Genomic DNA, 16,565 nt, shown 5'->3' with positions numbered 1-16,565 from the left:
CCACTTCCTAATCTCTTTCACGTGCAGTCCGCTTGTTTCCGCCGGTCCCCACTGCAACTACCTATTTCCAGGGCAAGGTAGCCCCTAGAGGGTCCTGCCTTCAGTCCTCCCCACCCCCATCATCTCTCTCTCTCTCTCTCTTTTTTAAGATTTTATTTATTTATTTGACAGACAGAGATCACAAATAGGCAGAGAGGCAGGCAGAGAGAGGAAGGGAACCAGACTCTCTGATGCGGGGCTCGATCCCAGGACTCTGGGATCATGACCTGAGCCAAAGGCAGAGGCTTTAACCCACTGAGCCACCCAGGTGCCCCCCATCATCTCTTTTTAAGTCTTTGCAGCACTCACCTGCCAGAGAGACTTTACTACAATGAGTACAGCTGTGTCCTTCCACTTCTGCTGTTCCACACTACCCGTGACGTGAAAAGGACTTCCAAGCTCCTGCGTTCTCACCCCCACCCCAAACACCTTCACCTCCTGCACTAGTCAGGGGCTTTCTTGCTGCTCTCAGGCAGGCCCTTTGCCCAAGCTACTCCTTCAAGCTAAAAAAATCTGCCTGCAGCCCCCCAACCCACCCCATTGCTCTTTGTTCTACTGTTAGTTGTTCAGTTAACAAATATTTACTATTTACTGCTTTGCCAGGCTATGCGCTAAGAGCTGAGGTTTTGCAAAAAAGCCCCCTGGCACATGGGACTTAACATCTTGGGGGTTACCGACACCTCCCTTAGCACAAGGAGTGGTACACTTCTTGTGTCTTCATCTGTCTTCCAGGTGCTTCCAATGCAAAGACCTGCAGGTGCCTTGATTCTGCCACTCTGGCGCTCACTCTTCCCCTAACAGTAACCAAGGGTTGTTAACTGGTCAACACCACGCTCCAGCAGCGTTCAGGCCACACTGCGCATGCTCTCCGCGGTTCTGAATGCAAGTGTGCCCGCTGCGCCTCCCCGCGACTGGGAATGGGAGCGTCCGAGGACTGTCGGCCCCTTCTGCCTTAATGGTACACCCCACGCGCGTGCGCCCTGACAGCGGAAATAAGTCGCGGGTGGGGCGGGGCCTGCGGTGTCCCGTGACGGAAGTGCGGCGGCGTGCAGTTGAGCGGGCTTTTTGGAAGTTTGTTGTGGCGGCGAGGCCGAGGTAACCGTGCGGAGGGGCTTCCGGGCTGCCGGGGCGCAGGCACTCGGCGCCTTAGAGAGGGAGCGGGTCTGTGAGCACTGCTGTTACGAGCTGGCGTTCTGGAGTTTTCTCCGGCCTGTCTCCCGCCGCGTCCCGCGGTTTCCGCGGCTGCCAACTCCCGGGCGGGCTGCATTCTCCGCCCTCCTGCTACAGTCTTCTCTGTCGGGGTTCAGCTCCTGCGTCGGAGACCTCTCACCCCGTTTCTCCTCTGGGGCCCGGTCACGGCCCGCATCGCCAGTCGCCTCGCGTCCTAGTTTGTGTTTACGTGTTGCTCTCGGGGGAGTCCCGGCGCGAAGACCCGCGCGTTTCCCGTCCCCGAGCCGCGCTGCTCCCTGCGCCTCCGGACAAGAGGTGCCGCGCGCTTCGGAGTCGCCTGGTAGTTCCTCCTCTCCGGTTTTCGGCCGAATTTGGCAAATGGACCTGTTGAGATAGATTTCAGAGTGTTCCCCCTCTGGCTGCAGGTCTCTCGGTCAGTACGCCCTTTCTGCGTTTTCTCTGCCCTCCCCACTCCCCCACCCCGCCCAGGCCCTGACGGGGGCGGGGGTAGTAACTAAGCGCCTGGGGATCTTGGGGGCTGGAGCTGGACTGACCTGGGTTTCATTTCTGCCTCTGTCACTACTGGCCTTCTGACCCTTGGGGGCAATTATGTAATCTCTCCAAATCCCAAAAGATCTTCATCTACACTTTTTTTTTTAAGGCGTTTCTCTATTTGACAGAGATCACAAGCAGGCAGAGAGGCAGACAGAGAGAGAAGGGGAAGCAGGCTCCCTGCTGAGCAGAGAGCCCGATGCGGAGCTCGATCCCAGGACCCTGAGATCATGACCTGAGCTGAAGGCGGAGGCCTAGCCCGCTGAGCCACCCAGGCGCCCCAAGATCTTTATCTAAATTGAAACTAATAACACCTGCTTCACAAGGGTGGTCTGAGGATCAAATTAATGAATGTAAAGGGCTGGGCTCAGGGGCTTGCCATTCATTGTAGGGAGTTCAGTAATTTATTTCCACAAATATTTATTGGGCACCTATTACAAGGAAGGTACTGTGATTAAGTACTGGAGGATCAGTGGTAAACAAAAACAGACATGCCTCCCCGTCTTTGTGAGGTTTGTAGGTTTGTAGTCAAATGGGAGATAGTTCTTGATCTAGTAATTACAGATGTCATGTTAAAGGTGTAGTGACGTAAGAGAAATTTCTGTTGCCTTGAAAGAATATAAGAGGGGAGTATTTAGGTGTGTCTGGATGGCTCAGTCCCTTTCTGCTCAGGTCATCATCTCAGGGTGGTAAGATGGAGTCCTGGTAGGGCTGGGCGGGAATTTAGCTTGAAATTCTCTCTCTCCCTTTCCTCCTGCTCGCTTGCTCTTTCTCTCTAAATAAATCTTGAAAAAAAAAAAAAAATGGGGGAACATTTAACCTAGCCTTAGCTTCTGGGGAAGGATAGATTGAGCTGAGATCGGAAGGATTAGTAGAAATTAAAAGACTGAGGGGCAGAGGATGAAAGGAAGGGTATGTATAGAAGTTCTAGGCTGAAAGTCAAGTGTAAGGGCCTGTGGCAGGAGAACCTGGGAGTTGGAAGGACTGAGAGCAAGGAGTATATAGTGATGAAGGGGACTTAGGTGCGGGCCCCACCCTGCTGGGCTTTTTTATCCTGATGTCTGGATCTTGGACCGATAGGAGAGCTGTGGAAGGGTTCTAAGGCGTTTTAAGGTGAGGATCGGAGGTGGAAGGAGGGTCAGCCCCTTCCTCTGGTTTGTGTTTCGGAATGATTACTTTAGTTGCTGTGTGGGGGACAAGTTAGGAAGCTTTTGCAGTCGTTCCGATGACAGATGCTGGTGGCTGTGGAGTGATGTGGCAGCAGTGGATCTGAGAAGTGGACAGATTCGAGAGAGGTTTAGGGGGTGACATTGCCAGGACTTGCAGCGGATGTGAAGGACAAAAGTGAAATTATTAAGAATGTCCTCCAGGCTTCTGGTTTCAGTAGCTGTGTGGAGGGTGGGGCATTTTATGGGGATGGGAGACAAGAAGAAATACAGGAGGGGGAGCAGGTCTTCTTTGCAGCTCCAGTGTGCAATTCCCCCCTTCCCATAATACTCCCATAGCTGCTCACTAAATCCTGCCTCCCAGTAGGCTTCTGTTTCATCCCTTCCTTTCCACGACCCAGAGTCACCGCAGGCTTTTGTGTCCATCACCAAAACAGCCCTCCGTAACTTCCGAGTCTCTGCTCTTTGTCCTTACTCTCTGCCCACTTTAATCTAGGTGTTGATGCCAGATTGTTTGCTCAAACGTTTGTTCAGTCTGAAACAGGCAGAATCTGAATCAGGTAGATTTTCTTTTGCTTCAAGAATTTTGGTTGTCATCATTTATAGAATAAAATCTGAATCCCTTAGTCTGGCATTTAAGATCTTGCACAGTTTAGGGGCGCCTGGCTGGCTCAGTAGGTAGACTATGCAACTCTTGATCTTGGGATTGTGAGTTCGAGCCCCACATTGGGTGTAGAGATTATGTAATAAAATCTTAAAAAAAAAAATCCTGCACATTTATTCCCAGCCTATCTTTCTAGTCTGTGTACTCATTGCTCCCCTACTTGAATTTCAAACCTCTGTCCTTCATTTTCCCTAAATAGGTTTTTCAGATTCTTATGTGAAAGCCTTTGTTCATGACGTTCTCCTTCCCAGTAGTGTATAAAGTACACCATCTGGCTATCTTGACTATCTAAATTTAATCTCTAAGTTCCAGTTCAAGCTCTCTACTGGGAAGCCTTTTTGACCTCTAGGCACACATCTATTTCATTAATCTTGTTAACTTCTCATTTTTTATACCCTTTTTAAAAAAATTTTTTAGAGAGAGAGCGCTCCCAAGCTAGGGAAGGGGTAGAGAGGGAAGCAGACTCTCCACTGAGCAGGGAGCCCAATGCAGGACTAAATCTCAGGACCCTGGGATCATGACCTGAGTCAATGACAGATGCTTAACTGACTGAGCCACCCAGGTGCCCTGTTGTTATACCATTTAATTGGCACTTTGTATTTACAGTGTTGTTGATGTGTTCACTTATCAAATATTATTATAAAGTTATAATACATATTCTTATGTATATGTTTATAATTATTTGATATACTATTATGTAGCAGCTTTGTTTTAGGCAGTGTGCTAGGTAGATGCTAAAAAAACATAAAAATGTGGGCAAAAATTGTTGAACTACTTGATTAGAATACAGGTTTCTAATATGAAAATTCCAGGGAATTCCCCAGATTATTTTGGTTTGGCTAAGAATCACGTACTCAGGGGCACCTGGGTGGTTCAGTGGGTTAAAGCCTCTGCCTTCGGCTCAGGTCATGATCCCAGGGTACTGGGATCGAGCCCCACATCGGGCTCTCTGCTAGGCAGGGAGCCTGCTTCTTCTTCCTCTCTCTCTGCCTCTCTCTCTGTCAAAGAAATAAATAAAACCTTTAAAAAAAAAAATCACGTACTCATATTAATGAGAATCCACTGTGTACATGGTTTATAATATGTGTGAAATAGTTAACAGGGAAAGAAAATAATCAAGCTTGTTTACTTCTGAAAGTATCATCCAGCTCTGACACTTTCCCTTACAGTTCCTTCATATGTGCAAAAATGGACCAGAAAATAATATCTCTAGCAGCAGAAAAAACACCAGATAGACTGCAGAAATTTCTTCAGACCCTCAAAGAAGATGATGTAAGTATAAAGAAGCATGTATTGCTGAAACCAAATGTCAAGCATGATGACAAATTCAAAGGACATGTTAGAAAAATTATTTTTTTTAAAGATTTTATTTATTTATTTGACAGACAGAGGTCACAAGTAGGCAGAGAGACAGGAGGAAGCAGGCTCCCCGCTGAGCAGAGAGCCCGATGCGGGGCTCGATCCCAGAACCCTGAGATCATGACCTGAGCTGAAGGCAGAGGCTTAACCCACTGAGCCACCCAGGCGCCCCTAGAAAAATTATTCTACCACTTCATCTGCCTCCACTCTCCTTAAGAGACAAGGATTTATTTAATAAAAATTCAGATGTGAAGAAATGGGGGAGAGGAAGAGAAACAGACAACAAATAGACATTTGTCTACAACTATATAACATTTAAACATTTATGCAACTGTATATACATAAATTAGTGTACTTTTTAGATTCTTACGACAATCCTATTTGAAGATAATATCCTGACTGTAATTATGATATGAGACATTTTGTCTCTTGGCGCCCCTTGATTAATATTTTCCCTTAAAATAAGTTTATAAGCAGTAAAATATTTTTAAGTTATATTTGAATCTTCTTACTCTCCTGATATATTTCCCTTTTTCCATAGTAAGTGATCTCAGCTTATTCAGATTCCTGCTGGAAAGGAATTCCTGTTTAACATTAACCTTAAACATTAATATATATGTCTGACTTTGAGTATTATGTTTTTAAAGGGAGTTTTGCATGCTTGTGTTGTGGTCATTGAAGCTAGGTAAAATCTAGCTTGTAGTCTCTGTTAATATGTGACACTAATTGGGAGTCGATGCAGGGATGGGCTCTGGCTCTGTTTTTGATTGGTGAGTTGGTTTTTTTGTTGTTGTTTTTTGTTTTTAGTTATGTAGGATTGGTTTTCCAGTACCTTTTTGAGACAACCCACTGGATAAGTTTCAGCTTAAAACATTCTATAGACATTTATGATTTGGTTAAAGGCAGTTTTTAATTAATGTATTGATTTAGAATTTGTGTTTTAAATGCTTCCAGAAGGAGTTTGAAGAGGTTTTAACATTGTAAGTAAAACTAAGAACTAGAACAAAATTCATGATATAAGTAGATACTGTGAATTACTTCTCTGATTCTTGCTTATCCCAAGGAACTATCCCTATCTCTTGGTTTTTGTAAAGATGAAATGAGTTAATGCACAGAAACCATCTAATATCTAATAGGTACTGAATAAGTGTTAGCAAATTTCTTCACCAATGTAGACACAGTCTTCTGAACATTTCTGTTAACATTTCCTTAAAAGTTTTTTTTTTTTTTTTAAGATTTTATTTATTTATTTGACACAGAGAGATCACAAGTAGGCAGAGAGGCAGGCGGAGGAGAAAGCAGGCTTCCTGCTAAGCAGAGAGCCCAATACGGGACTCGATCCCAGGACTCTGGGATCATGACCTGAGCCAAAGGTAGAGGCTTTAAACCCACTGAGCCCCCCAGCCGCCCCCATTTCCTTAAAAGTTTTATACTTAAATTGAGCACAGGACTTAACATGTTTTCTACCACTAGAGTAGAATGGACTAACATTTCTGTTATTTTTCCATTCCTGCAGAATCAACTTTTTGACCACAATATCATATCTCATGCTCTTACAAGCAACCAAAAACCCCAACTTATTTTTGCACTTGTTGATATTAGGCTGGTTTCCATCATCTCTGAATTCCTGTAGTGAAGTTTTTAGAAACCACATACAAAATTTTACATTTATATCTGTTAATTATCTTTTTAAATTAATTTCATTTCACTGTCAAGATCTTTTTGGATCTTGATTTTGTTGACCAGTATATTAGTCATTTTTTAATATCTTCTACAAATTTGTTAAGTATTCTAGCAATATGTACATTTTTAGTTAATAAAATGTCCATAGAAGATATACTTAGAATAAAAAAGTATAAAACACAAAAAGAAGCCTGTGACAAGACAGAGTGACATATCCAGTAATGGGAAAATTCACATTCGAAGATATAGAGAGACTAGAGGACTATAAAAGGGATGTTATATTTCATACAACTATTTAATATGATTTTTAACATATTCACATATGTCAGTGAAGAAATAGAATCCATAAAATAAGGGATCGATTTGGAAAACAATGAGAAAACTAGAAGTGAAAACCTTGATGGTTAACAGTAGACAAAACACTGCTAAAGAGGAAATTAGTGGAAGTGGAATACAGACTTTAAGATACCTAAACAAAACAAAGATTGCAAAGAGATGGAAAATATGAAGAGTATTTAAAACATGGGGAGAATACTTTAATAAAAGAGAACACATCTTCGGGGCACCTGGCTGGCTCAGTCAGTAGAACATGCAACTCTTGATCTTGGGGTTGTAAGTTTGAGCCCCACATTGAATGTAGAGATTACTTAAAAAAATAGATCTTTAAAGAAATACATATATATCTTCTTAAACGTGTAAGGTGTTTGCAAAAATTGATTATTGTGTCCTATACTAGAGCACAAAGAAAACGTTGATAGGTCCTATAAGGTAGAAATATATAAACCACCCTCTTTGATCACAACTCAGTAAAAACTAGAAATTAGAAATGAAATAAATAAAAAGGTAGTTTGTTTTTGTTTGAGAGAGACAGGGGAGAGGCAGAGGGAGAAAGGTCTTAAGCAGACACCCCATTGAGCATGGGGCCCAATGCAGGGCTTGATTCCCAATCCTATTTTAAGGATTGTGCCAAATCAAGGGTCAGCACTTAACTGACAGAGCCACCCAGGTGCCCCAGAAAGGTTTTTCTACCTGGAAGTAAAATACCTTCTAAACAATTTTTTGATAAAAAGGAATATACCAACAGAAATCAGAGGATTTCTAGAAAAATAATGAGAACGCTACATATCAGTCTGGAATACTTTTAAAAATCACCAAAATCAGTTAAGAAGAAATAAAATAAATTCTTGAAAGAGCAGCAAAGTAAACAAAAGAAAGACACAAAGAGGAAACCACTAAAATAAAACTGGAAACTAAGCAAGTAGAGAACAGAAAACCAGTAAATCAAATTAATACATCAAAATCCTAATTCTTTGAAAAAAATAGTTAAAACCATTATCTGATCAAGAAAGTGAAGCGGTAAACACAAATGTACAAAGTAAGAAATGAGAAGGGGAAAATAACCTTTTTCTAAAAGATTTTTATTTATTTGAGAGAGAGCATGAACACGGGGCGGGGCAGAGGAAAAGGGACAAGCAGACTCCTCCCAGAGCCCAAGGTAGGACTTGATCCCAGGACCCCGAGATCATGACCTGAGCTGAAGTCAGATGCTTAACCAACCAGGCCACTCAGGTGACCTGGAAATAATTATTAGTGAAGAGAGAATATCAAATATACTAAGACACTACTTTGTACACATTTATGCAAATGAGTTTGAAAATCTAGAGGAAACGGATAATTAAGAGCGTAGAGTGTAATAAAATTGACCCAGTTTGAGATGGAAAGCTTAATGAGACCAGTTTACATGAAGAAAAAGAGTTCAGCAGTTAATTTACACAGAAACACCAGGCCCAGATAACTTCACAGGGGACTTCCACCAAACTCTTAGAAATCAGAAATCAGAGATAGTCTCAATGCTACAGAATTTTTTGACAGCATAGATAACATGGAAAAAAATGTATATACATAAGGAAAACTTCTAGATGCATAATGTTGATACTTTAAACCTGATAAAGATAGCATAGAAAAAGGAAATTAAAGGGCATCTTCACTTATAAACATTAGTGCAAAAATCTTAAATACTAGGGGACATATTCCAATATCAGATGAAAAGAAAATCAGTCATCAAGTGGAATTTATTCCAGGAAAACAAAGTTGGTTCAGTGTTAGAAAGTATGTTACTCAAAAGCCCTTGTGATTATCTTCACAAGTTAGAAAATGTCTTTGACAAAATTCACCCATTCCTGGTAAAAACTCCTTGAGAAAATAGGAGTAGGTGCCTGTTTCCTTACCATGGTAAAACATATCCTAAAGTCAGCATCTTCATCGGAAACCCTAGAGGCATGATAATGAGACCACTGAGACCAGGAGCCAGGCAGCAGGTTTGCTCTTTCCACCTCGATTTAACATTGTCCCGGTCTGTTAGCCAAATGCAGTTAAACTAGAGAAAACAATGTAAGGCATAGGATAGGCAAAAAAGATACGAAACTGTCTTTGCGGATGTCATACTAGTACACCCAGAAAACCCTGACGAACCTGTGGTCAAACCATCTACAGCAAGAAGTCAGCAAGGTAGCGGAGTACAAAATTCTGGAAAAATCAATAACATTTCTTACACGTAGTAGAAGCAAAGTTCATATAAAAAAATAGGCAAGACTAGCTAGGAGAACACTGAAATCAAAGATCCCTGAGGAAGGACCAGCCCTACCAGATACTGAATGTACCAAAAATCCTCGCTCATTCAATGTGGTATTGGTGCATGAAGAAAAGAAAAGGTAATGGAATAACAAGAAAGTCTCAAAATAGACCCAACTACATATAAAATTTAGTGTATGATAAAGTGGTATTCCAAACAATGGAGCAAAGATCGTATTTAATAAATGGTGTTGAGGGCGCCTGGGTGGCTCGGTGGGTTGGGCCACTGCCTTCGGCTCGGGTCATGATCTCAGGATCCTGGGATCGAGTCCCACATCGGGCTTTCTGCTCGGCAGGGAACCTGCTTCCTCTTCTGTCTCTGCCTGCCTCTCTGCCTACTTATGATCTTTCTCTGTCAAATAAATAAATAAAATCTTAAAAAAAAAAAATGGTGTTGAGACAGCCATTTAGAAGAAACTAGATAGCCATTTAGAAGGAAAAAAAAGGTAAAATTAGGTTTATTCTTTACATACTGCTAAAGAATAAGCTCCACATGAATCAGGTCTAAATGTAAAAAAAAATTTGGAGTGCCAGGGGTGGCTCAGTCTGTTAAATCTTATTTAGATTTAATAAAATCTTATTAAATCTCTGTTAAATCTTATTTAGATTTAAAAATTAAAAATTAGAATTAAAAATTAAATCTAAATATCAGAAGAAAATGGTTGAGATTCCTCTTTTTTTTTTTTTTTTTTTAAAGATTTTATTTATTTGACAGACAGAGAGCACACGTAGGCAGAGGCAGGCAGAGAGAGAGGAGGAGAGAGAGGAGGAAGCAGACTCCCTGCTGAGCAGAGAGCCCGACATGGGGTTCGATCCCAGAACCCTGAGATCATGACCCGAGCCGAAGGCAGAGGCTTTAACCCACTGAGCCACCCAGGCGCCCCGATTCCTCTTTTTAATTTCAGTGCAGAGAAGGCTTTTCTAGGACTCAAAATCTAGATATAGTAAAAGATTGTAGGTAAATTTACACATAAGTAAAATTTACATGACCAAAAACACCATATACAGAATCAAAACACAAGTGAATACAGAATCAAAACACAAATGACAAATTGGGAGAACATGTTTGGAATCTATCACAGATAAAGGATTAATATCCCTAATTCATAATAATTCAAAATAATTGGGGGAGTCAAAAAGCCCATAGAAAAAGAGCAAAATGAATGAAGAGGATAATCACAGAAAGACATAAAAACGGCTGTGAACATAAGAAAAGATGCTCCAGGGACGCTTGGGTGGCTCACTTGGTTTAAGTCTGTCTTTGGCTCAGGCCATGAACCCAGGGTCCTGGGATAGAGTCCTGCATGGGGCTCCCTGCTCAGTGGGGAGCATGCGTCTCCCTCTGCCTGCCGCTCCCCCCGCTTGTACTCTCTCTTTCTCTCCGACAAATAAAATCGTGGCGGCGGTGGGGGGATGCTCTGCTCATAAGAGAATAAAGATTAAAATGAAACGGCTCCTATTTCTTATCTGTCAGAGTAGGGAAAGAAATGAACATCTTGTCTATATACTCTTGGTGAGATTGAGGAAACAGTCACTCATTGAGGAAACAGTCACTCATACACTGCTGGTAGGAATGCAGAAATGGGTAAGACCATGATTAGAATTTGATGCTATTTAATAAAACTACTTAAATACATTTTCCCTCAACACTCATCCCACTTCTAGGACTACCCTAAAGATGTACCTCCAACAACATGAAATTATATTATGCACGAGGTTGTTCTTTGACTCTGTAAAAAAGAATGAAGTTCAATAGGGACTGATAGTGATTTCCAGAAGATACTAAGTTAAACAGGCAAAATGAAAAATGTGTATTATTTTACCTTTTAAGAAGGGAGTAAAGCGTACATATATCTGTGTATTCTTAAAAAAGAAACCGAGGAAGAATTCCATAACCTTACTGATGGTAGGGAGGTGGGGAAAAAAAAAAAAGAGCTAATCCAAGTATTTGACTATATACTCTCTGTCTTGGGCAGAGGATTGAAGGAAGAAATACAAATAAACTGTGAACTTTTTAGAAAAGGATTATTTAATGTGATGATATGGGCAACGCACTTCTGAAATGATTTTTAGATATAATGCAGAGTTCAGTAAATGTGTTGAGGTTGGGAGTCAGCAATTTTACTGTGGTACAGGGGATAAATACAGGATATAGGAAGGCAAGAAAGAACCCTGTGAGGATAAATTAGAAATGAAGTGCTGATATGAACTTAATGACATATATGCATATCCACACACGTGTATATTTGTATGTATTTACATATACGTATACATACCTCTGTGTGTGTGTGTGTGGGCACGCGCGCGTGTGTGTGTGCGCGCGCGTTTTAAAGCTCTGTTCACTGAAAGAACTAAGATATGGCACCAGAGATGCCACGGTAGTAACAAGCACAGCCATGAATGAGATCTTTGGTCTCTAATAATCATTCCCCACTAAAAGGAACCAGGGCTTTTCAGAGAAATGGCTGATTTTGATTTTTTTTTTTTTATTTGATATAGAGAGAGATCACAAGTAGGCAGAGAGGCAGGCAGAGAGAGAGAGGAGGAAGCAGGCTCCCTGCGGAGCAGAGAGCCCGATGCGGGGCTCGATCCCAGGACCCTGAGATCATGACCTGAGCCGAAGGCAGCGGCTTAATCCACTGAGCCACCCAGGCGCCCCGAGAAATGGCTGATTTTAAGAGGGGTGCTTGACAGATACAAAATGAGCGTGGAACATCTTGCTAAGCCAGAAAGTAAAGAAGTGCTCAGAAAAAATGATGAGGGCAAGTCACAAGGACATACGAGCTAGCTCGGAGGGGTTCCATCACCTAGATCTGAGACTGTTAGAACATCAAAATAATTAAGTTCAGTTATGAATTATAAGACATTGAAAAATAAATCTGTGACTCCATACTGATAATAAAAAAATTAATGGGGAGAAGGACAGTCTCTTGCTTACTGTGCTAGCATTAGAAAATCGTCATTTTGCAGCTGTCATGATGAAGACTGGATCAGGCAAGAAACCAGTGGGTGCTAAATCCAGGGAATTTTTTTTTGGTTTTGTTTTTTTGCTTTTTATTTTGAGCTACTTTTAGACTTACAGAAAAGTTATAAAAATAATACAGAAAATTTTTGTGTATCCCTCCCATATCATCTTACATAACCTTAGTCAGAATTTTAAGAATCAAGAAATTAACATGGGCACAATACCGTTAGCACACCTAAAGACCCTGTTCAAACTCTGTATGGTGGTTTTTCCACTAATGTCATTTTTTCCCCCCAAGAATCCCACTCAGCATACTACATTGCACTTGTTATTTTTCCCTGATTTTCTGCAGTTTGCAACAGTTCCTCAGTCTGTCTGTGGTTCTCATGATCTTGATAACCCTGCAGAGTATCGATCAGTTATTGTGCTGAATGTCCCTCAGTTGGTGTGTCTCATGATTGGATTGAGGTCATTCATCCCTGGTAGAAGGACCCCAGAAATGGTGCCTTGCCTTTTCCAAGTGTGTTGTATTGCTGGGCTCATGATGTCTATGTCATTCCTGGTGATATTGACTTTGATAACCTGGTAATTGTGGTTGTCGTTGGGCTTTTCCATTATACAAGGGGAAAACTAGATGAGGAGCAGGATATGTGCATGGTCAAAGTGTCTCCCTACAAACTGCTCACTGGTTGTAACTATGAAGTGGGAAAATGAAGCAAAACACTTGACTGAGTGACCAGAGTTAGTATTACCGGTGAGGGATAGATGGACATCACATGACTCCAGGTGTGATGCTATGAGAAGGACACAGTATCACCTGTGTTCTGACCAGGAATGCATAAACTCTGTATAATCATGAGAAAACATCAGACATTGCAAAATGAGGGCTGTTCTATTTAGGAAAAAAAAAAAAGTCTGCATCTGGACTGTGCCGTTAACTTGATAGTTGCAGTCTACCAATTAAAAGGAAAATGTTAAAGCCGTCTGAAACGACAAGGATACAGAATCTTACTTCGTTTACTTTTGTGTTTTAAAATGCAGTAAAAAGCATAAAGTCAAAAAGGAAGAGGAGAGATCATGTAAGTGGAGGGAGGAAGGAGAGCAAAGGACAGAGGGAGTGGAAGAGAGTTACTCATTGAGCATCTGTGAATTAATTCTCTGTGTGTCTCTAATTGAACCTTCTTAACTGTCCTTGGAGGTAGGGAAATGGAGACACATATAGTCAAGTAACTTGACTGAGATCATGAAGCCGGTAAATGGCATGGCCAGGAATTATCATCTGATTCTAGGTCCAGTTTCCTTTTTTTTCCCCATGCCACACTGCTTTCTAATGAAACTGAAAGTGTTGCAAGAAGTGTCAGGGTTTCAGTGTTTACAGTAGAGATGTCCATAATAGCCAGACTATGTAAAGAGCCCAGATGCCCCTTGACAAATGAATGGATAAAGATGATGTGGTATATATACTCAATAGAATACTAAGCCGTCAAAAAATAAAAAAGAAAAAGAAATTTTGGCCATTTGCAATGATGTGGATGGAACTAGAAGGCATTGTGGTAAGTGAAATAAGTCACAGGGAAAGATAATTATATGCTCTACCTCATATGTGGAGTTATAAATGAGGAACATTTATTTCTCACAGTTCTGGAGACTAGAATTCAGAGATGAGAGTGCCAGTATCGTCAGAGGAAGGCCCTATTCTGGGTTGCAGACTTCAGGTTGTATCCTCACATGGTGGAAGGAGCCAGGGAGCTCTGTGGGATCTCTTAATTGACCCGACTCATTCCTGAGAGTTCTCCCCTTAAGACTTAATTAGCTCCAAAAGTCCCATTTCCAAATACTATCACATCGGGCATTAGGATTCCAACATGTGCTTTTAGGGGGGACATGAACATTCAGACCACAGCAAAGTCCTACTTATTTGAGCTGTCAAATATATCTTTAGTCTACTTCTTTTTTAGTTTGCCAGGGCTGCCAGCTATAAAAGTATTAGAAACTGAGTACCTTAAATGATAAGAATTTATTTTTCTGGCTGGAGATTCAGAGTCCAGGATCAAAGTGCTGGCAGTGTGGTTTCTTTGTGGCGGTGAGAATATCATCGAGCTCCCAGGGGCTGACAATCTGGTGTTCCCGAGCTTCCGTCACCCTGCTCTCTGCCTTCGTTTTTCACCCAGCACGCTTGCGCATCTGTCTCTGTCCAAGATTCCGTTTCTTATGAGGATGGTCATATTTGCACCAACTGTAATGACCTCAACTAATTACATTTGCAACAGCTCTATTTTCAAATATGGTCACATTCTGAGGTCCTGTAGGTCAGAACTCCAACATTAATTTTTTTTTAAGGTTTTATTTATTTATTTGACAGAGATCACAAGTAGGCAGAGAGGCAGGCAGAGAGAGGAGAGGGGGAAGCAGGCTCCCTGCTGAGCAAAGAGCCCAGTTCGGGGCTCGATCCCAGAACCCTGGGATCATGACCTGAGCTGAAGGCAGAGGCTTAAACCACTGAGCCGGGGCGCCTGGGTGGCTCAGTGGGTTAAGCCGCTGCCTTCGGCTCGGGTCATGATCTCGGGGTCCTGGGATCGAGTCCCACATCGGGCTCTCTGCTCAGCGGAGAGCCTGCTTCCCTTCCTCTCTCTCTGCCTGCCTCTCTTGTGATTTCTCTCTGTCAAATAAATAAATAAATCTTTAAAAAAAAAAAAAAAAAAAAAAATTAAACCACTGAGCCACCCAGGCGCCCTAACAACATTAATTTTGAAGGGGGGGCGTGCAGGCACAGTCCAACCAGTAATATTCCACTGCTCTTTGGGCTAGGCCACTACCATCTCTCACTTTTGAACACTGTTGCAGTCTCCTAACATACCCCTCTTTCACTTTTAAGTGCCCCCCCCCAGCCATTCTCTATGGAAGGAGTAAGACTTATTTAAAAAAAAAAAGAGAGAGAGAGTATCCTATCACTATGCTCTTTTCTCTTTAGTTGGTTCTGTTGTACTTAGACATTACAGAGTGAAGATACAAATACATTTCAGTCTGGACAGCCGTGCATCCTGTTAAGTTCTGTGCTGCCCTAAGTCCCTGATATGTATGATACCTGACGTCTCCGGAGGGGGTGAACCCGACAGATGATTCATATCGGGACTTCAGGCCATTGGGATAGGGAAATTGTTGCCAGAAACCTGAAGGTTCTTCTTTCTTTCATTGCAGCTGGCTAATCTCCTCCAGAATCAGGCCGTGAAAGGAAAAGCCGCAGGAGCACTCCTGCGAGCCATCTTCAAAGGTAATAATTCATGCCCCCTTCTACCCGCCTGGGTTCATTAGATTTGTTTACTTTGGACACATATTGCTGCTTTTCTTACTGTTTGAAGCCGCACTGAGACTTTTCTGTGTTTTGGGTTTCACAAAGTCAACTAAGGCAAACAGCCTCTTGTCTTACGGACTCAAATAATTTTACTTAATGAGATTCAAGTGGATACTTGAGATTTTGTCGCTGGTTTGGGGGCCTATGAAGGACGCGTTTTCGTGAAATGCACTTTGGTTTACTTGTGCTTTAAGAATTGTGGAGAAGAGGGACGCCTGGGTGGCTCAGTTGGTTAAGCGGCTGCCTTCAGCTCAGGTCATGATCCTAGCGTCCTGGGATCGAGTCCCATATCAGGCTCCTTGCTCCGCAGGGAGCCTGCTTCTCCCTCTGCCTCTGCCTCTCTCTCTGTCTCTCTCTCTCTGACAAATAAATAAATAAAATCTTAAAAAAAAAAAAAAAAAGAATTGTGGAGAAGAAAACAGCAATGTTTAGTACCTGGGCAAAGGAGCTCTGGGGTTGGAATATCTTGGTTGACTTCTATATTACGTTCCCACCAGCACTGAAGGAGGATGATGGTTTCTCCATATCCTTGTCAGCCTTGTTACTGTCTTCGTCCGGGTAGCCGTACTAGGGGTGGGGGTGGTGTCTCACTGCTGTGTTGATAAGCATTTCCCCGAGGGCTGATGATGTGGCGCATCTTGCAGGTGCTTACTGGCCATTTCTGCATCTTCTTTGGAGAACTGTCTATTCAGATAATAGGCACTTAAAAAAATTGGGTTGTCTCTTTATTATTGAGTTGTAATAGTTCTTGATATGTTCTAGGTACATGTCCCTTATTAAATATATGATTTGCAAACATTTTCTCCCATTCGCGGTTGTTTTTCACTCTTTTTTGATAGTATGCTTTGAAGCACAAAGTTTTTTGACGTCCATTTTATTTTCTTATAGCTTGTTCTTTGAGTGTTTTATCTAAGAAACCATTGCTTAATCCAAAGTCATGAAGATTTAAACCCATGTTTTGTTTTCAAAGTTTTATAGCCTCAG

General features: G+C 42.0%; 1 protein-coding gene across 4 annotated transcripts in view; it reads left to right on the top strand.

Annotated features, from left to right (window-relative positions):
* The window catches only part of FANCI (FA complementation group I), a 95,620-nt gene that overhangs the window by 10,465 nt on the left and 68,590 nt on the right, over positions 1–16,565 (top strand). For 2 of the 4 annotated variants that reach the window (XM_046007598.1, XM_046007601.1), the window contains exons 1-3: positions 1,087–1,642; positions 4,761–4,863; positions 15,428–15,500. In XM_046007598.1, the coding sequence (XP_045863554.1) occupies positions 4,780–4,863; positions 15,428–15,500 (157 nt within the window). In that variant the 5' untranslated portion in view covers positions 1,087–1,642; positions 4,761–4,779. Of the gene's footprint in view, positions 1–1,063; positions 1,643–4,760; positions 4,864–15,427; positions 15,501–16,565 lie in introns of those variants that run through there. The other 2 variants (XM_046007599.1, XM_046007600.1) reach the window with 2 other exon arrangements.

This window comes from Meles meles, chromosome 6 (genome assembly GCF_922984935.1).
Source record: "Meles meles chromosome 6, mMelMel3.1 paternal haplotype, whole genome shotgun sequence".
Lineage (NCBI taxonomy): Eukaryota > Metazoa > Chordata > Mammalia > Carnivora > Mustelidae > Meles > Meles meles.
Note: the sequence above shows the minus strand (reverse complement) of the source record. Positions and strands in the feature narration are given on the sequence as shown.